General features: G+C 53.7%; 2 protein-coding genes across 3 annotated transcripts in view; both read right to left on the reverse strand.

Moving 5' to 3' along the window:
• Nucleotides 1–5,580, reverse strand: part of NPDC1 (neural proliferation, differentiation and control 1) — a 15,064-nt gene extending 9,484 nt beyond the window's left edge. For both annotated transcript variants that reach the window (XM_087943921.1, XM_087943920.1), the window contains exon 1: nucleotides 5,367–5,580. In XM_087943921.1, coding sequence (XP_087800047.1) covers nucleotides 5,367–5,490 — 124 coding nt within the window. In that variant the 5' untranslated portion in view covers nucleotides 5,491–5,580. The remainder of the gene's footprint in view (nucleotides 1–5,366) is intronic.
• Nucleotides 5,581–6,451: 871 nt separating this feature from the next.
• ENTPD2 (ectonucleoside triphosphate diphosphohydrolase 2) overlaps nucleotides 6,452–20,000 on the reverse strand; it is a 19,507-nt gene continuing 5,958 nt past the window's right edge. The window contains exons 2-9 of the mRNA XM_087943918.1: nucleotides 15,484–15,601; nucleotides 14,419–14,569; nucleotides 13,128–13,287; nucleotides 12,063–12,290; nucleotides 10,908–11,177; nucleotides 10,358–10,477; nucleotides 9,137–9,271; nucleotides 6,452–8,991 (exon numbers count right to left, since the gene is read on the reverse strand). Coding sequence (XP_087800044.1) covers nucleotides 8,788–8,991; nucleotides 9,137–9,271; nucleotides 10,358–10,477; nucleotides 10,908–11,177; nucleotides 12,063–12,290; nucleotides 13,128–13,287; nucleotides 14,419–14,569; nucleotides 15,484–15,601 — 1,386 coding nt within the window. The 3' untranslated portion in view covers nucleotides 6,452–8,787. The remainder of the gene's footprint in view (nucleotides 8,992–9,136; nucleotides 9,272–10,357; nucleotides 10,478–10,907; nucleotides 11,178–12,062; nucleotides 12,291–13,127; nucleotides 13,288–14,418; nucleotides 14,570–15,483; nucleotides 15,602–20,000) is intronic.

Below are 20,000 nucleotides of genomic sequence, written 5' to 3' on the forward strand. Positions count from 1 at the left end.
AAAAGAAAGGAGAAAGGAAAGGAAAGGAAAGGAAAGGAAAGAGAAAGGAAAGGAAAGGAGAAAGGAAAGGAAAGGAGAAAGGAAAGGAAAGGAAAGGAAAGGAAAGAGAAAGGAAAGGAAAGGAGGGAAGGGAGGGAGGGAGGGAGGGAGGGAGGAAGGAGGGAAGGGAAGAGAGGAAAGGAAAGGAAAGGAAAGGAAAGGAAAGGAAAGAAGGGAAGGGAGGGAGGAGGGAGGAAGGAAGGAAAGGAAAGGAAAGGAAAGGAAAGGAAAGGAAAGGAGGGAGGGAGGGAGGGAGGAGGAAGGAAGGAAGGAAGGAAGGAAGGAAGGAAGGAAGGAAGGAAGGAAGGAAGGAAGGAAAGCTAACCTTCAGTGATCCCAGCAGGTCTGGCTGCAGTTGTAAGGGTTTGGAGACACACATCTCTGCTGCGTGTATTCAGACATTCTCTACCATTTGCACAAAACGTCCCACGGCCTGAGAAGCCAATGCCTTTCAGCAGAGATATAGACAACCTCACGTGACCTCTGCCTTCTTGGACAAGCTGGGAGGTCATCCACGCCAGTCATTCCCACTGGATGTCCCCAGGCAAGGGAAGTGCCTGGCCCTCTGCTGCTGGTGGGAGTCACGGGGGTGGGGGACGGACACCAAGACAGGTTTCGCCCTCCGTCACTTGGCCTCTCCCCATCGGAGTCTCCAGCCACCCACTACCCTCTGCCTCCCTTAGCAAATTAAGCCCCTCCTGGGGCTGCGAGGGGCCGGGAAGAGGCAGCCAACAGGCCTGGGAGAGAACCGTCTGGTGAGCTCCAGGAGTGCCAGGCCTCAGAAGGAAAAATGGACTTGTGCCGAAGCACAACATCAACAACCACAACAAGGTCGTGTCAGAGGTGGGGGGAAGCAGCAGATGTTCCGGTACCACCTGCCAGGAGCTGAGTTCAAAACTGCCGAACAAGAGCCCAACTCTGCAAGCGCACCAGAATTCACAGGAATTGAAGATGTGGGTATAAACAAGAGCAAAAATGCACCGGCGTGCGCATAAGGATTTTCTAGCAAAAATTAACCCTCTTTTGCACGTGCGGAAATGCCAAACGTTTTGCTACACCGTTTCCCGAAACTGGTTGCCCGATGCCTCACAAGCCCTAAAAAAGGGGCACCAGGCTGTGCCCCCTATTCCTGGCTTTGTCCTTGACACCAAGATAGGCACAGCTAAGAGGATGGCTGATGGATACGAGCCAAATTTCCACTCTAGATTAGAACTGGTTTCTGAAGCAGGGACAGGAACTTTGCAGGGGGGGAGGGGAGGGGAAGAAGGGAGGGGAATCGTTTAGTCTGCTTAAAGGATTATTCCAGAAGATCCGGGAACTACAGAGGGGGCAAGAAAGGCCTCCGTGATGCCTGGTCCTCAGCATCGGAGTGCAAAGGAATAAAGCCAATAAAAACTTTGGTAAGAAACTTCTCTGCATATTTATGATTCCTTTGCAATGGGGAGTTCCAGGGACCCCTAAATCCTTGCCAACAAACCTTGGGAGAGCAAAATGTACTTTTTAAAAATAAATGAACTCCCTGGCATTTGGGACCGAACCTCGTTGCTCTCTTTTATGCCCAACCAGCAAACTGGGACGCGATGAAGAGAGCAAGGCCCCCACGCCCGATGCCTCATCCCAGCTCAGGCAAAACAAAAAAACCTCTGTCTAGGAAGATGATGAGGGATACCTGGATCACCCACAGTTCCCAAAAGGCAGAGAGTTATCAGGGTTTAGTTCATCCTGCAACACACCTGGGAATCCCAACCATCCCTTTATTTGAGCATCTGGCATTTGAATAAATGTGCCCCCAAAATTACCGGAATGGACAGAACGAGAAAAACAAAGTGAGAAAAACACCACCAGCTCCCGCACAGGATGCGTCCCAAGGTGGACTTCCTCCTTCACTGACTTTGGCTCCGTCTGCAGCGCATTGGTGGTCCCTTCCTTCCCCACAGCCACTTCAGCCAGCCTTGTTTTTGGAAAAGAGTCTCGCCCAAGGGAGACTTTAGCCCAACAAAAGGCAGAATGCCAACCGCTGGCACGGGGCCCCTGAAAAACAACAACTCACACCTCCCTTGTGTGCAAATCCTGTCAGTCATCGGCAAGTCATCGGAATGTTTCCCAGTCTGCGGACCTCTGACCTCCGGAGAAAAGATTTCCAGAAAAGCAGGTTTATCGGCAAACACGGAACGGCCACGAGACAGAAGGAAACATCTGCCTCCTCTTTCTGCCTGCCGGAAAACTTCTCCCTTCTCGCAGGTCACACATGGACCGAGAGGTTTCTGCACAGCCCTAAATGGCACGTGGGATGGACCCCTTTGGATATGGCTCAGGCAGGTCGGCCTGGTGACAGATGGGGAGAGCCATCGGGCTACGGGGATTATGATGACCCATAACTGGGGGGCTTTGGGGTGGAGGAGGAGGAGGAGGAGGAGGAGGCTGTCTAACTGATGCTCTCGGCATCTTCACAAGCATCCTACACATAGCTCACAGCCTTCACTCCTTCTCCCCACACCTGAAGGTCACAGCTGAAAAGCGCTGCGCGCAGGTGCACAGCATTTTAAAACCCTCTTTTTTCCTGCTTTTTCAACCTCAGCTGTGCCGCGCAAAGCAGCCGAGGTTGAAAAAGCAGGAAATAAAGGACAGGTAAGAGCCCAGGTGGGCAGGCGGGCCAAACAGCAGCAAACACAGAACTGGTTCTGTGTCTGCTACTCTTCAGAGCTACCGGTTCAGAACCGGTAGAATCCCACCCCTGGCTCTTACCCAAAGGGGGCACCCCAAAGATCCTCCTTTCTAAGAAACTTAATGACACATCATGTCAGGTGAGCTCCATCCTCTCCTGGGTCTCTTCCTTTCTCTCCGACGGCCTTCCAAAACACAAGGAGGCCTTTTATACGTGAGAGAACTCAGGTGCAACCTGGATGCTCAGCCCAGAAGGGTCTATTTCGATTCGCCACCTGCATCAAAACATCCTTCCGGACTTAGAATGGACAACTTGCCAAGCCAATTGACTGTGGCCAACTCGCCACAGGATAACTCCCTGCGGGACAAGAGTTACACTAAAAATCAAAGAAATGGTGGAAGAGGATAATTGAAGAAAGGGTGCAAAAGGAGGGAAAGAGTGAAATGGGAATGGCAAAAGTTTTAAATTTGTTTTAAATAACTAAATAGCGTTGTTAAATTGTTCTTCAGCAAGTTCTCCCAGGGTGAGTTGTCCATCAATGAGTTGGCCACGGGAAGTTGGCCACAGCAAACTGGCTTGACAAGTTGTCCTGTTTTTGAGTCCGGAAGGATGTTTTCATGCACGTCTGCAAATCGGCCGTAGGATTTTCCAGGGCAGCCGTGCTGATTCTGGCCCTTACACCCTCTGCTCAGAATGAGACCTCACCAAGGCCAAACTTGGCCTCTCTTGGCACCAACAGTGGAAGAGAGAAGAAGAGAAGCCACAAAAAAAAAAGTGGGGGGGAGAGAAAACAGGCCCCAAGATCTGCTTAGCAAAGGCCAGACAGCAGGTGCCCTGGAGGTGGGTGGGGAGAGGAGTTCAGGCCTGCTGCCTGCAGGGAACCCCCACTCTTCATTCAAAGCCAGCCTGTCATTTCTGAGACTCGCTGGGGAAAATATCGACGTTCGCCGTGGGAAGCTGCCACCCAGATCTGCACCTGTCCTACATGGATTTTCACGCTGGTGGTGAAAAGAGAGGCGGTGCCTTGGAAACCTGGCTCCCTTCCTCCCGAAAGAGCGTTATGTGGGGCCAAAGACCGCCCCCCCCCATTTTTACACCCCATCCAGACATCTTCAGATCAATCCATTCACACTATTTGACACTGCTTGCAAAGCTCCTGTTGAAATAACACAGGCCGTGCCAGGGGTGACTTTGCTCTAGCACTCAGCCAAAGCCCACCCACCCCCCAAACCATCTGCAGACCCCCTTAGAGAACCCCTTTAGGGATCCTGGGAAAGCTGCAAGGCACCTGCACCTTCCCCAGATGGCTGGAGGAGGCTAAGAGTCAAGAGCCAGTCAGAGGAGGAGCCAAACTGGGAAGAGATTGGATTTTTTCCACCCAGGGAAAGCACCATGCTTGGGATGGTCCCAAAACAGCCCCTCGCGGAGGGGAAGGAAGCGCTCACTAACACTGAAACCAGCCAGAGGCGGGGAACGCTTCCTGTCCAAAAAGGAAGGCCGCTTCAGACAATGGACTGCACAGGACAGAAGGGGCGGAATTGGCGGAATTGCCTTCCTCCAGGGCCAAACTCAAAGCAGCTCTGCCCAACAACACCCCCCCCCAACTTCACCCCTGCCAGGGAGACCCTCGGAGGGCAGTGATCCCAAAACTCTCAGAGGAAGGGGTTCACCTTTAACCCCCCCAAGTTTGCTCAGCTCTTGCTCTCAGCTTTTCCCAACTCCGCCGCCCCCAAACTGGCAGCCCCCAAACAGCCTTGCCGGGGCTGAGTCAGAGAAGCGTCACCCACCAGCCACTCAAAGTATCTCGAGAGGATCCCTCCCCCATGTCACCCATCTCATCCTTGACAAGACCCCCTCCCCAAACACAACCAACCAGACCGCACTTTTCAGCCCTGGGGGGCAGGGGGCGGAGAGAGAGGAAGGCCAAGCAAGGCTGCAGGAGCTGCCCTGGGTTGAGCAGCCCCCACCCACCCAAACCTCCAGGGTGGCCCAGAGGGGGCCCTTCCCTCCCTGGATTATCTTCTAGCACAAACTCTCCAGAGATTGGATGGGGGGGGGGGGAGGATGAAAGTTGGCACGAGCTTTGAGAAATGATGTCATGGGAAGGTGGGGACAGCTCTCTGGCCACTGGCTGGCTGACCACCTCAAGGCAGGGCTGCTGTGGGGCAGGAAAAGGTGGCCCAGACGGGGCCAGCGAACCCCCAAAGCGTTTCAAGGGGCAACAATTGACACGGAAGGAGCCCTTGGAGGAAAAAAAGGGGGGAAAGCAGGACCCCAACAGCTGGGGAGCCCCGTTTCAAGGCAAAAATTCGGGAAGCAGAACCCGCGGGGTGATTAAAGGCGGCGGAGGGAGGGGGGCGCCTTTGGAAAGGACAGCCTGCATACGGTCTTCCGCATGCTTTGGACTATAGTTCCCATCATCCCCGGGAGGAGAGCCAGGAAACGGGCAGGACAGAGGAAGAAGAGGGGAGGCCGGAGCCAGATGGCGGGGAAAGGGGGGGAGAGGCTGCGAGAGCGTTGCGCTTGCCCGCCCTCCCCTCCCCCCCCCGGGGGCCGTTGGCTGGAGGCGATGGGAACCGAAATCCTCGCCCGCAGGGAAGGCGTGGGGGGGAGAACCTCCTGGCCCATGCTCCGCAGCCCGGGAAGGGCCGGGCGCGCTTACCGCCGGGGTTGGCCAGCAGTCCCCAGGCGCCGGGCGGCGGCAGCAGCAGCAGCAGCAGCAGCAGCACCGTCGGGGTCGGAGGGACTCGGGGCAGGCAGGGCCGGCGGCGGGCAGCGGCGCTCATCCTTCAGCGGCTGCTTCCTCGGGGGAGCATCGCAGCAGCAGCGGCGCCGCGCAAGAAGGCTGCGGCACCGGAGGCGAGCGGGGCGCTGGCGGAGCTGGGGCGGGGCGGGCAGGGGCGGGCAGGGGGCCGGCCAATGACGCCGCCCGCCCCGAGGCCTCCTCCCGCCCGCGCCGCCCACCTGCCACACCGGCAGCAGGTGCGCGGGCTGGGGCGGCTGCGCGCGGAGCCACCGCCTGGCCGGGGTCGCCTTGAGCGCGCCCTCCTCAAACCACGGTTGCCTCCGCCTCGAACCACGCTTATGCCCTTGCTCTGCCGATCGCTGATCGTTTGCTGTGCTCTGTTGCGTTAACGGCTGCTGCAAACCACGATTCCCGATTTAGCATCCCCAAGAAGGGCTAATTCAGCACCACGGACTCTCGGGCCGGGGCCATCCGGCTCACCTGGGCGCGCAAGAGGAAAGCGGCGGGGAAGATTAGCCCGCAAGAAGCGCCGGAGCCAATGGAAACCACGGGAGGGCTTAAGGTGCTCCCCGCTCCCCAAGGACGAGCGCCTACAGCCCCCCGATTCTCCCGGAGGGCGCTACCTCCAGACGCCCGGCCGATGGTTCACTGCTCGCCCTCGGAAAGCCAGCCCTTGCGTAGGATAGCAAGCCAGGTGCTGGGCACAAGAGGGCACAGCTGCGATTGCAGAATAAACCAGGATCATACAGGTCAGCCACCTGGGGCACAGCTGCAATTGCAGAACAAACCAGGATCATACAGCTCAGCCACCCGGGCAAAAGAGGGCACAGCTGCAATTGCAGAACAAGCCAGGATCATACAGCTCAGCCACCCAGGGCATGAGAACAAACCAGGATCATACAACTCAGCCACCCCGGGCACTGGACCAGGACACCATCAAGCACTGCAAGTTGTTTCCACCAAGAGGTCAAAACCTTCCCAATAAAATGGACCAACCAGGCCAGTCGCTACGCGAGTTTTTATTATGATTTCTTTAAGGCAAGCATCACTTCGTTTTCTTTACATGGAAAACAGACAGAGTACAATCTGGAACCAGACTTGCAAAGGCACCAAAGAAAAGCACAAAGAAATACACGCTGGTGGGATTGGAGGATCAAACAGGAGGCAGGGAACACCCTTCCCATACCATATATATAATTTTGCAGAAGTCAATTGTGGGAGACTTTAATATTGTTGCACTATCAAGGTAAAAATACCAAAAAAAACACCACAACCCCCCCAACCCCTTCCCAAATCCTGGATAGTTGGTGGTGTTTTGTTTTTTTAATATTATACAACAGTGTGCCATTAAAATAAAAACAGTTATCCTGACTTCATCTCAAATTCACACAATGTGGGGCAGGAAACAGCTGTCACCAGTGCAAACTTCTGCTTGGAAATAAAATCTCATTACTTTCTGTGTGTGAATTATTCCTAGGGAAAATAATGGGAAATTGCAATTTTGCAGCTTCTATTCCTCAATCCCTTGGGCAGGAATTGTCTACTTTGGACATCTCTCCTTTGAATGTTAATTATTTGCGTCTGACTGTGTTTAGGTATATTTTTAAGGTTGCCAGAGGAGCGGTCCAATAGGGTTGCAACACAACTAGCAATCGTTTTGTACAATCCTGGCAAATCCAGAAAGGACAACTTTTCTATATGTGTATGGAAGAAATGGAAGGACCCAAAACAAACTCAAAAATATAAATTCAACTTTGGATTATTCTTAATTCCTGAAGGAGACCTAGTTTGAAAGGTTTAGTCTCGTGGATGAGTGTGACACCCAGGAGTGCAAATAACACAGAGACTCAGGGGTTTTTTGTTAGGAATATAAGTCACCTAACAGGTATTTGGGTTAGAAATATATAAACCAGGATAGACATTTTAATACTGTCTCTTTAAGGGAATGCAAGAGCATGCAATTGGGTGTGGTTTCTCAAACGGCCATAAGATGGAGCCAGAAACCTGGTTTGTTTAGTCTGAGTCTCAGAAGGGAGTGTAAGTGTATCTCTGTTTCCTTCTGTTGGAAATTATATTGCCTGCTCCATTTCTTCTAATTGACTGATATTACTGGATTTAATGTAAGTCTGATACTGAACTTTTTTTTTGACACTGGAATTTGATATTTGGATTATCCCTGGATTGAAAACGGACTGATTTTACCTGTGAATGACTTTTGGACTGCTTACTTTGGACTTTGCTTAAACCTTTCTGGAAGTAAAAACCTACATTTACTGTACAGTGTATCTGTGTGCTCTGTGTGTATTATTCCAACACTACTCTCAAATACGTCTCCCTGTATGCGCTCATTCTCCTAACGGGGAATTACCTCAACAGGTTTGCAGGAAGAAAGGAAGTTGTCTCCTAACTTCTGGAAAAAGATTTGGAAAGAAAGATTCCCAACAGTTAAGTTAGGCACTCAGACTCCCTCTCTGCCAAGGAAAACACCAAATGAGGCCTTGTTCCTGCAACGTGCTTTGATTTAGGGGGGTCAGTAGAGGATGTGTGTGGGTGAGAAGAGGATCTCTCGTTGATCTACTAAGCGGAGAAGGAGAATTTTTGTCTCAGCGACAGAGCTAATGGCAGCTTGCTGGATTTCCGTTCCCCCTAAAAGAGGACGTCTCCAAAAGCCAGACCTGGTTTGTACAGGAATGGAAGTCCTGCCATTGTGCATCAGTCAGAAGTCCACAAAAGACCACTCCCCAAAGTCTGAGGCTCAACTGGAACAATTTGTCTAAGTGCTAGGACCACACATACACCCTCCCCACCCCCCAGTGAAAGAGTCCAGTAGGCACTGGGCCCCGTTAAAGTTTCCGTAGCAAACACATTTGCTCTTTAAGGGACCCCCGTTTTTGAAGGCAGCTGGGGGAGGGCATCACACTTTCTGATGTCCGTAGTTAAAAAGAAAGAGATGCATGGCAATAATTCCTACCAGGGTCCTTTGTCCTGGGGGTGGGGGCAGCGTCTCGTTGGGTCAAGAGCTTTGGATGGGCCCTTGGCTACAAATTCCTGAGTCTAGCAACAAAGCAGGACAAAGGGAAGGCCTGGGGGGGTCAACAGAAGCTTTCCCTGTCAATGGCAGCACCTTTTTCTCGAAGTGGGGGTGACACAGGGGGGCGTGGGGGAAAGGCAGGAAATTGGGGGCGGGGCTGCATACGCCCAGGATCCGTGCGAGGCACCGTCTGCTCCCCCCGCGCAGAATTGGCTCTTCCGTTTGTCTTGATTTCTTCCTTCCTGAGGTTTGGCAAAAGGCTGGAGTTCCCAGTGAAAGACCAGGGAAGGCGGGAAAGGAGAGGTCTTACACCGCCCCTCGGCCCTTGGAGGACTTCAGCAGGCAGAAGATGCTGCCCAAGCTGCCCAGGAGGACGGCGACAAAGAGGAGGACGAGGCCAACCCAGGGGCCGAAGCTGGTGCTCTTCCGGAAGCTGGCCTCTTCCGCCGGGATCATGTTGGTGAGGTTCAGCATGTAGCCCAGCGCCCAGCCGATGGTCGTGTCCCCAGCCTGCAAAAGCAAAAAAAAAAAAGCCGCCGTTGCACAAAGTTTCCCCCTTTCGGCTTGCGTGCCCCAATCCAGCAGCTGTTCTCAGGACCCACGGCTGACCCCATCCACTGCAGAAGCGCCACCACCCCCGCCCTGCGAGCCTTACCTTCTGCTGGAAGGCTATGCTGGGAAAGGTGGTGTTGCTGAAGGAGTAGCCCCGGGTGAGCAGCAGCGAGACGAAGGTGGCCATCGAGCAGTAGTTCTGCAAAAAGGGCTCCAGATTTGGCTCCTTCCTGAGCAGCTGGAGTGGCAGAAAGAAATGCCCAGGCTGAGTTTAGGCCTTTGAAAGAGCAGCTGCTTTCTCTCTCTCTCTCTCACACACACACACACACTGTATTTCCTCCCCTTTCTGATGGAGATAGAAAGATTATTCGCAGGCACACACAAACACGCCACAAATTATGCGGAGCCGCAGTGGTGAGAGTGCAGTCCTGCAGGCTACTTCTGCTGACTGTGCCGGCTGCCTGCAGTTCAAATCCCACCAGGCTCCAGGTTGACTCAGCCTTCCGTCCTTTCGAGGTGGGTCAAACAAGGACCCAGATTGTTGGGGGGCAAGAGGCTGACTCTGTAAACCGCTTAGAGAGGGCTGTAAAAGCACTGTGAAGCGGTGTATAAGTCTAAATGCCAAGTGCTATTTATTCCACGTTCATTCCAAGGTTCCTTCTCCTCCTCCTTCTCTTTCTTCTCCTTCCCCTTCTTCTTCCTCTTCTTCTTCTTCATCATCATCATCATCAAATATGCAGTCATAGACCACCTTGGAGGGTTCATCTGCAATTCATTGTTAGCCAGGCCATATTTTGAGGGGTTCCTTCTCCAAATCCTCCTGGGCATCCTCCGGTTTTCTTCCTCTCGACTTATCCTTAATAGCTGAGCCATTTTTCTCCAGTTTCATTGACGGACCTTTATTGATGGATCATGTCCCAGCCCACATTCCTCTGACAAAGGGCAATGAAGCACATTTGGTCTTTTCTGCACCCAGGCATGTGGCTGGAAACCAGGCTCCTTTGAGATATGAACTGCACTCCTCTCCTTCTTTTGCAGCTGCTTCAAGGAAATCTCCCTGATTCCATCTTCCCCTTTTTAATTCTCACCACAGACTTGTGAGGTAGACCTGGTTTGGAGGTTTGGACCACATGACCCACCCCTAAAGCTACCAGCCCATGAACCACTGCACTCTCCATTTCAATTCAAGGTTAAACCCATTTTTTTAAAAAAAGGATTTCAGGTTTATGTTCCGGGGTGGGTGGGTGGGACTAGTGATGACTAGCTGAAAAAATTTGGCCCTGGTTGAAGGAAGTGAAGGAAGATCCAGGGGGAACAAACCCACCTCACTCCACGGGGTGGTACAGATAGCCTCCGCGCCTTCTTTGAGGTCTTTTGGAGTAGCTACCTGTCTCTCCATCACTGACCGGAGGAAATCCACCGTGTAGAAAAACGAAGAGAAGGCCTTTAAGGGAAGAAGAAGAAGAAGAAAAAGACAGAATGAAAAATTTGCTTAAGATCCTTAAAGTGGTATTACCAACGGGGCCAATACAACTCATTTTTAAACAGTCAAATATATAGGATAATATATCTCAAATATATATATATTTGTTATTGGATTATCCCTGGGTTGAAAACTGACTGATTTACTTGTGAATGATTTTGGACTACTTATCTTGAACTGGAAGTAAAAACCTACATTTACTGTACAGTGTATCTGTGTACTGTGTGTGTATTATTCCAACACTACTCTCAAATACGTCTCCCTGTATGCGCTCATTCTCCTAACGGTGAATGACCTCAACAGAGCTCCCACAACTTCATTGCTTCAGTTCCAGGAGATGCCCCATGACACACACACACACACCCCAAGCCCAGCCGTCCGCGAGACTCACGATAAAGTTTCCCTGCACGGGGGGCTGGAAGACCCCGTCAAAGGAGCAGCTGGAATAAGGGCAGTCCGTGAACCGGAAGAGGCTCTCTGCGTGTGCCAAGCACTGGGCAGGGTCTCCAGAGCCGCTCATGTTCACCATGGCCATGGGGAAATAGTTGGAGGGCTTCTCGGTGCGGGTGCAGGGCGACCCGTAGATGCTTTCCATGGGGAAGCTGCGCTTGAATCCCTGTGGCCAGCAGGGGTTGTCCAGTCGGAGGGCGTAGGCGCTAGCCTGCGATAGGAAAACACAGGGGAGGGGCTGGTGAAGCAGAAGAGAAGGGTAACCTCCCCCACAAGCCCTCACCAAGATGGGGCTTGGGCCCCTTTCCCCCCATTGCAGTTGAGGGGCCCCTTTGCAGCACCCACCTTCGGGAACGTTCTAACCTGAGGGAGCCCCTCCCAGCTGAGGGGCCTCTATAAACCCCCAGCCTTGGTCCCTGCACCACAACCGCCCACCAGGGGTGTACTGTTATGCCCCTGTTGGAATCTGATTCAGAGGGGGAGGCGGAGCAGCTGACAGGGAGTGGGAGGGTGGCTCTGTTGGCTGGGGAAGAAACTGGGAAAGGGCAAAGTCCGGCTGGGTAGAGCAGGGAAAAGGTAGAGCAAGGGAGAGGCGGTTCAGAGGAAGACCCAGACCCCTCTTCATCCTAGGGCATGGAGGGAGGAACGGAAAAGGGAGCAATGTGAGTTGCGTGGCTTACAAGGGAGGAAAGGGCCCTGATTCCCTTCATTAGCTGCAGCAGGGAACACAGTTTAAAAAGAGAAGCTGCTTGTTGGGAGCAAATCATGAATTATCTGGTATCGTTGAGGCTTATCTGGGTTCCTGGCATCTTCCCAAAACTGTGTGTTTTGCCGGGTTTTCAAGTCTGCAATTCCTTCTCCTGCCCTGTCAAGTTAGTTACTGCAGAGTCATTTGTGTGGATTTTTATTTACAGTTTGTATGTACTTTGTTTTTGGACTGAATTTCCTCCACTTAAAGACTGTTCTTGGGAGAGTTTTTATTCCAGCCGAAGGTAACCTGGACATTGGGGGCAAAGTTGGAGGTACTAAAGGAACTCTTCTTGCTTATTTGACTGGGTTGCCTTTGGGCCACGCCCCTTTGGGTCATCACAGGTACCTTCAGAATCTTGGAGGTCAGCCGGTTGAGGATCTCATTCATGCCGTAGCAGAGGAAGCTGTGTGTGTAGACTTTGTAGTACTGCCCGTACAGCTTCAGCGTCACCTGGTTGGAGGGGCTCTCGATGGCCCCCGTGGTCTCGAAGGTGATCTGGGTGGAGGCCCCACCCAGGTCCATGGCCCCCACTGTGCTCTTCTTGGGGCGGATCCAGCGCCCGATCCAGCCGTACTGGGAAGAGAAGATGAAGGATCAGGGGACGGCATGTAGGCACAGAGGAGGCCCTGGGGATCAGAGGAAGGGTCGTATGTGGAGAGAGCACCCAGGAATGGATGGAATGGACACGAGCGTGAGGAATATGAATTCTGATTTAAAAAAAAAAAACATTTTCTCTTGCCTTCATTTCTGTGCCTTGAGCAGCCTTGCTCCTTCCTGTCCCTCTCTAAGAAGGAGGGAGGGAGGGTGCTACCTTGAACTGCTCCGCAACAGGAAAGCGGTTGGAACTGCACATTCTTAGCAAGCAAGAAGTTAGCACCTTAAACCACTAGCCAAAAACCACACAGCTGGCAGATTAAACTAGGACACTTTGCAAGATACCCGTGACCTGGGGAGAAACACAGGTGATGCGACATTTAGCTATGTAGGGGACTGAGATCTAAGTAACCAATCAATGTTATCTGTTTTGCATGCATTATTAGGGAAAGGGCGAAGGTTGTATGCGACCACCCCTTGACTATAAAAATTGCTGAAAAGATTCTCACTTAGGCCCTTTGAAGTTAGCTTTCGAACCAAGGTCCTTATATCTTGGTACCAAAATAAAAGCATAATTTTGTACCACACCTTGTGTCCAGTGACTTATCGGCTTCGACACCAAGCAAGAGACCAGTTTTGGGGACAACAAAGACAAGGCGGGCCTTCAGTGATGTCATGAAGCTGAGCCAATGGCCAACTGGGCTGTGATCCTGCGCTGACGTCAGAGCAAGACCGGCCAACGGCACAAGGCTCGGAGGAAGAGCGGCGGACTTTCCGTTTTGCAAACAACCCCGAGGAAAGGCGAGGCGGTTCTACCTTGACGAAGTTCTCCAGGAGGTAGTTAGCGGTGACCCACCCGAACAAGCCTTCGTCCTCTCCACTCAGGATCCTGGCTCCCCGGAAGTCAAAGGGGTATTTCTTCAGCATGGAGGTCACAGCTTCCAGGACGCTGTCTGAAGCCTGCGAGTTAGAAATGCTACACAGACACACACACAAATAATGAAACGCTTTGTGACTTGAGCTAGGCCTAGGGTTGACTCTCCTTCCCTCTCTCTCTCCTTCTCCCTCTCCCTCTCACCCTCTCTCTCCTTCCCTCTCTCTCTCCCTCTCTCTCCCTCTCCTTACCTCTCTCTCCCTCTCTCTCCCTCTCCTTACCTCTCTCTCTCCCTCCTTCTCTCTCCCTCCCTCTCTCCTCTCCTCTCTCCCTCTCCCTCCCTCTCTCCCTCCCCCTCTCTCCTTACTCCTCTCTCCCTCTCTTCCTTCCTCTCTCCCTCTCCCTCCCTCCCTCTCCCTCCCTCTCTCCTCTCCCTCCCTCCCTCTCTCCCTCCCTCTCTCCCTCTCCCTACCTCTCTCCCTCTCCCTCTCTCCCCTCTCTCCTCCTCCTCTCCCTCCTCTCTCCCTCCTCTCCCTCCCTCTCTCCTCTCTCCCTCCCTCTCCCCCTCTCTCCCTCTCTCTCCTTACCTCTCTCTCTCCTCTCTCCCCTCCCCCTCTCTCCCCCTCTTTCTGGAATGGCTCTTTTAGCTACCCAGACTCTGCCCTCCAAGGTTCACACAACCCAGGGTTTGTCTGAGGTCTTGGGGCTGCTGGCCAGGCCACGATCCATGGAAAGGCTGGGCAATTCTTCCCCCTCTGTGACTCCGTGAGCAGTTTCCGCGCTTCGTAAACCCAGAAGATGAATTAAATTGGTGACTAGGGAGGATTGTTGTAAACACCAGCAGACAATCTCATTTGTTTGGAGGAGACCACCCACCCCAATTCATTTTGCACCCAGCTCATCTCACCCCTCCCGCACACAACCCTTTCTGCAAAGGGAAGGGGGGGTCTGCCGTGTTCCTTCATGCTAGCAGCATGACCACCACCCCCATTCTTTGCCAGAGGTTCCTGGGGCTGCCAACTCACTGGAAAGGGTGAGCCGGGGGGCACACAGAGATTTAGTATGTAAACATGGGGGGAGGATCGGTTCTGCCCCAAGTGAAGGATGAACGGGACAAAGAGACCACCGCTCCCTTAGCAAGCTGGAGAAGGGGACAGGATGGCCAAACTCCGCCCCCCCCGAGGCCGGGCAGTGGGGTCTCCCCGTTGGGGCTGGAAGTCAACCAAGACTTACTTCAGCAGCCGCATGCCAGCCGTGGCGCCCAGGTAGAGGGGCGTGATGCCGTGCCTTGCCTTTGGGACATCCTCCAAGGCCTGGTCAAGGCAGGCAACCAAGCTCTGCCCAGCGGCCGGCGGGTTCGCGGCGTAGCTTGAGATGCCTCCCCCTGCAAAATCCATCCGCCCTGAGTGCCAGGCCAGCGGGATCCCCCTCCAGGGTGGGGAGAGCCCGCCCAGAATGCCCAATGGACGGCGGCTCCTCACCCGGCACGGAAGGGAAAAAAAGCTATTTCAGCGCCCACCAAAAACCTGGGAGGATTTGCTGAATCGGACACAGTTTGACTCATTCCAGGTTTTGTTTCCTGCAACTGTCTTCTGCTGCCCTCCAGATGTGGGGATTCAGTCCCAAACACCTGGAATGGGCCAGGCTGGGAAAGACTGCTCTGCTGCAAAGCCTCCCTCCTCAGCCCTTGCCAGCTGCCCAGACAAAGAGGCAGGTAGCCCTGGGTCCAGGCCTTGGCGTGACCTCCACCTCCTGTTCTCGGATGCCTTTGGAGAAGCCCCTGTTCCCCTGCCAGGCCGTGCCCGGGCACTCCCTTCTCCTCCCAGAGGAACCCACAGGTCTTTCTTTCCCACAGCTTAAACCAGGTGAGTCATGCCAGGTTCTTTGCCCAGAAAAAGAAATGGAACAAAAGAAGAAAGAGGACAGCTGCCCAAACGCCGTTGTTCCTGCCAGCACCAATGTACAAAAAATGCAGGCTGGAAATCTCAGCTGGCAGCACAGCTCTGAACTTTGGCTGCCCTGGGCACAACATTACCCAGGCCCTCTGCTCCTCAACAGAGGTGCCCAAAACTGGGCTCTTCCAGACCTGGATGTGCCCCAAGTTATGGCCTGCCAAGAAGAGACCGGATTGCGGAGAGGAAGAGAAACCCCCGGGGATGAAGGGTGACCCCGTACGGGGCTCTCAGCAACATTTAGGGGGCTCCAACTGCAAACTCTTGTCCCTGGGAGGACAAACAGCCCCCCTCCCACAAACAGCAGAGGAGGAAGAGGGAGGGGCAGAGCCCCGATTCTGCTTACCCTTCACGTGGCAGTCGCTGTGCTGGCTGACAATCCCGGTCTCGTTCTCCTTGTCGGATGGCCATTTGTAGACAAACATAGCCGTGTGGGAAGATCCCGCATCCAAAACTATCCCATACTGAGCAAAAGGAGAAGGAGAAGAAATGGGGGGTGGGGGAGAGAGGAAACATCAGTCAGGTCCCCAATTTTGGCTGAAGACACCCTGGACAGACAGAAGTTGGGGGACCCAAGGTGACGTCTCTCCCGCTGACCAAATCTCCCTGCAGGGTATTGGAAGCGTCAAGTGAAGTGAGGCCCCCCACTTTCCTTGCATAGCTATGCGAGAACAGCCCCAAGATTAGGGTACCAAACCTCCTCATCCATGACTTCTGGGAGACCCCTGGACACCACCACCCCCATGTTTCCCTCCCCCTCAGGCCAGAGGTGGTATCCAGCAGGTTCTGACCAGTTCTGGAGAACCGGTAGCAGAAATTTTGAGTAGTTTGGAGAACCGACAAATCCCGCCTCTGTCTGGCCCCGTCCCCATCTCTTCTCTGCCTCCCATTGAGTCCCAGCTGATCGGCTGGGTCTTCTTTGGTTGCCCTGCACAGGAGAACGGAGCTGGAAAGCAGGTTAGTGGGGTGGGGAGGGAAGCGGGATGTTGCAGTAACCTTCCTCCAGGAGTGGGAGGAAGGTTACTGGAAGTTGATGGAGTGTTTACACTACAGTATCCTTCCCCTGGAGTGGCGGGGTGGGAATGGAGATTTTATAGTATCCTTCCCCTGCCATGCCCACCAAGCCACGCCCACCAAGCCAGCCTACAGAACCGGTAGTAAAAAAAAATTGAATCCCACCACTGCCCCAGGTCCAAATCCTCTGTCAGGGGTTTCTGCTAAGGGTCAGCCCCAGGGGTCCAGTGGAGCAACACAGCTGCTGGGACCCCAGGAGGAGAAAGGACAGCACCTACCCAGCCCTCTTGGGGCCCCAAAGAGAGCTTGGACGAACAGGATCTCGGTTCCAGCCAGAGGCCCTGAGGTTCTGCGGCTGAGATCCTGTGCCTTAGGTTTTCCCCCATATCTCTCCCTGCCAGGTTGGGAGGCGCCTCTTGCTCTTGGTGGTTGCGCAACGTGTTTTTGATCCTTCCCTGTCATCTGAAGCTTTCCGTCAATCTAGATCTGAAACAGGGTGGGATCTTCCTGTGACCTGGTCTTGTGGGGTGGGGGCTTCAGCTCAACGAGGCTGTCTCTGTATCCATCAGCCTGGCCTCTCCCCGGCTCCCCCAAAAGCGAAGCAGGTCCCTGGCTGTTTGGGGTGAGGGTGGCATCTGCTGCCATCTTTCCTTCTTTCCCTTGGGCTCCTTTTGATCAAGGGTGGGGGGTGGGGGTCTCTCCTTCCCCAACCTCAGTTGCAGAATCAAGAGGCGCGCACACCCTGACCACCGCCAAAGAAATCCTACATACAAAAGCTCCTCTCTGGAATAAGAATTCGGCCTGAGACAAGGCAAGATGGGGCTGGCACAGGCTGGGCACAGCGGGGCAGACGGTGCCAAAGGGCCTCTCTAACCCCAAGGCTAGCCTGCAGCTCTGCAGCCCCCAAAGATTCCAGGAGGGTCTCTTTCCTTGGGAATTGGGTGGGGGAGTGTGCAGGCAAACAGTGCTTTTACGATTCTGGCCCTTGCTGGACGGAGCAAAACAACAATTGGCTGAACCTCCACTATCTGCAGTACACACGTACTGCCCCAGCCCCACATAGGAAACCCGCCTTACTCGGGATCTGGCAGAGCTCCAGCTAAATATTTTAACAAGCCTCCCAATGATTTACAGCTCCAGGTGGGGAAATGTGTAGGGCGGGAGACTGGGGGCTGAGCCGTTTTGCTACAAGCAACAACTTGATCGGCCCTTGGAGAGGTCCACCGGTCCATCCCGCAAGCAACATTAATCCCACCGCGGGGCAGCAAGTTTTCGGTTGCCGGAAAAGAGGCTTCCCAGGGTGGGTACGGTGCCTCGCTCTCCTCCGTCCCAGACTGGAAGACTCCCCCCCACCCTGACTACATGAAGAATTTGGGACCCCCAAGTCCTGAATTCTGCAGCGTTGAGACCAATGAGCAAAGGTATCGAGCAAAAGAGATTGTGCTGTCCAGAGAGTTTAGAGTTAATGGGATCTGGGATAGTTAGGATTTGAGAGCTGTCCCCTTAAGGGAATGCATCATGGTAAATGTAGTTAAGGTGTCCTGGGAAATGTAGTTCATATCATGTGGTCACATCTGTAATCCTGATTGGTCACTAAATTGACCCTTGTTGGGTTGGGGGAGGCTCCCTCACTCTTGCCTGAATCCATTACCATGCAGCCGCTCCAATCATCATGGGGTTGAGACTTTATTATCTTCCTACACCGCAATTCAGATATGCAAAGGATGGGACATTAAGAAGAACCTCGTCATCAATGTGAGTTGATAAGGATGCCTGATGAACCAATAAAAAAAGACTTTGTGTGGATGCTTTGTGGAGTTACTCTGTCTGCTTTCCAGACAGCAATAAGCAGAACACCATTTCTTAGCCAAAGGATATGTTTTTTGTGCTCCAAAGGCTCCCATATTTTCCGTGCTTCAGACTCTCCTGCATCTAACATGTTTTAGATCTGCCATCCTTGCTACCCTTGGAGGGCAGGGATGGGTATTCAGCAGGTTCTGACCAGTTCTGGAGAACCGGTAGCGGAAATTTTGAGTAGTTCGGAGAACCGGCAAATCCCGCCTCTGACTGGCCCTGCCAACCCCATCTCTTCTCTGCCTCTCATTGAGTCCCAGCTGATCGGCTGGGTCTTCTTTGGTTGCCCTGCACAGGAGAACGGAGCTGGAAAGCAGGCTAGTGGGGTGGAGAAGGAAGGGGGATTTTGCAGTATCCTTCCCCTGCCACGCCCACCAAGCCACACCCACAGAACTGGTAGGAAAAAAAGAATTGAATCCCTGTTGGAGGGTCCTGCAACATTTCCCCCTCCCCCTCAGGGCCCCCATCTCTTTCTTTGGAAACTTCCTTTTCTGCAGCCAGGATCTTCCTCTCCCGCCCTTGAACCCTGCGGATTTCCTCCCAGTTTCCAACTCTGGTGCAGCCTCTGCCTGATAAGCGGGGCAGCTTCTCCAAAGCCACCCCCCTTGACTGTTCTCTCTCCAATCCCACCTCCCCATATCTTCACACTCTGCAGCCAGTCGGTCCCCCCGTTTTTCCTGCCTGGTTAAACCCCCTCTGTGTTTAACCCCGGGGAGACTGGAATTGTCAAACTGGATTTGACAGCAATCTTTTTTACCAGAAGTCCAACCTCCTGGCCTGGTCATTCCAGGAGCCTCAAACCCTCGGAGAGATTCCCCCCTCCCAAGCTGCACCAATTGATCCACAATTTAGAGCCAATGCTCTCGGGCCCGCAAACAACTGGACTGTTGCCAGCATTCCGAGGGGTTTCAAATGAGAGGAATGGGCTGGGGGCGAGGCTGGGTGGGGGATTCCTAGCTGGGACCTCTGGTATTTTGGCCTCTTCCCCCAGCAGATTAGCCCACCGTACAGAGGAGGAAGGAACTGTGCAGAACTGGCCTGGCCTATTCGGCCTCCTAAATCGGTCTGCCGGTTACATTCCTTGGACCCCCCAACCGTTACACCGATCTGCCTTTTCCCACAACCCTTGGCTGTTCCCATCCCAAAGAGATCTTTTGTGCGGGCGGTGATATGTTAAAATAGAGGAGGAGGAGGGGAGGAGGGGAGGAGGAGGAAGAGGAGGAGGAGGAAGAGGAGGGGGAGGAAGAAGAGGAGGGGAGGAGGAGGAGGAAGAGATGGAGGAGGAGGAAGTGGAGGAGGAAGAGATGGAGGAGGAGCGGGAGGAAGGGGAGGAAGAGGAGGAGGAGGAAGAGGAAAAGGAGGAGGAAGAGGTGGAGAACGAAGGGAGGAGGAGGAAGAGGAGGAGGGGGGAGGAGGAGGAAAAGGAGGAGGAAGAGGAAGAGGAGATGGAGGAGGAGGAAGTGGAGGAGGAGGAAGTGGAGGAGGAGGAGGAGGTGGAAGAGGAGGGGGAAGAAGAGGAGGAGGAGGAAGAGAGGGGGGAGGAAGAAGAGGAGGGGAAGAGGAAGAGGAAAAGGAGGAGGAAGAGGAATTGGAGGAGGAAGTGGAGGAGGAGGAAGAGGTGGAGAACAAGGGGAAGAAGAGGAAGAGGAGGAGGGGGAGGAAGAGGAGGGGGAGGAAGAAGAGGAGGGGAGGAGGAGGAGGAGGAGGAGGAAGAGGAGGAGGAAGAGGAGGAGGAGGAGGAAGAATCCTGAGCTCCCCCTTCGCAGAGGCCACTCACATGCTGTTGAGACTGCCAGGACAGACTGCCAGAACACATGGCGGAGGGCGCATTTATGTTCTCGCCCTCTTTTGAGGATGAATTCCCCTGGAGACGCTGCTCCTCCTCCGTTAGCAACCTACAGAACCCACCTACCCTGCCAAACATTACTCAGCTGCTGCATCGGCTGGAAGAACATGGTGGGCAAGTGTTCTTCCTCCCCCCACAGCCAAGATTAG

This window comes from Notechis scutatus, chromosome 15 (genome assembly GCF_049901735.1).
Source record: "Notechis scutatus isolate UNSWTSFEM ecotype Mainland chromosome 15, rNotScu1.2, whole genome shotgun sequence".
Taxonomy (NCBI): Eukaryota; Metazoa; Chordata; class Lepidosauria; order Squamata; family Elapidae; genus Notechis; species Notechis scutatus.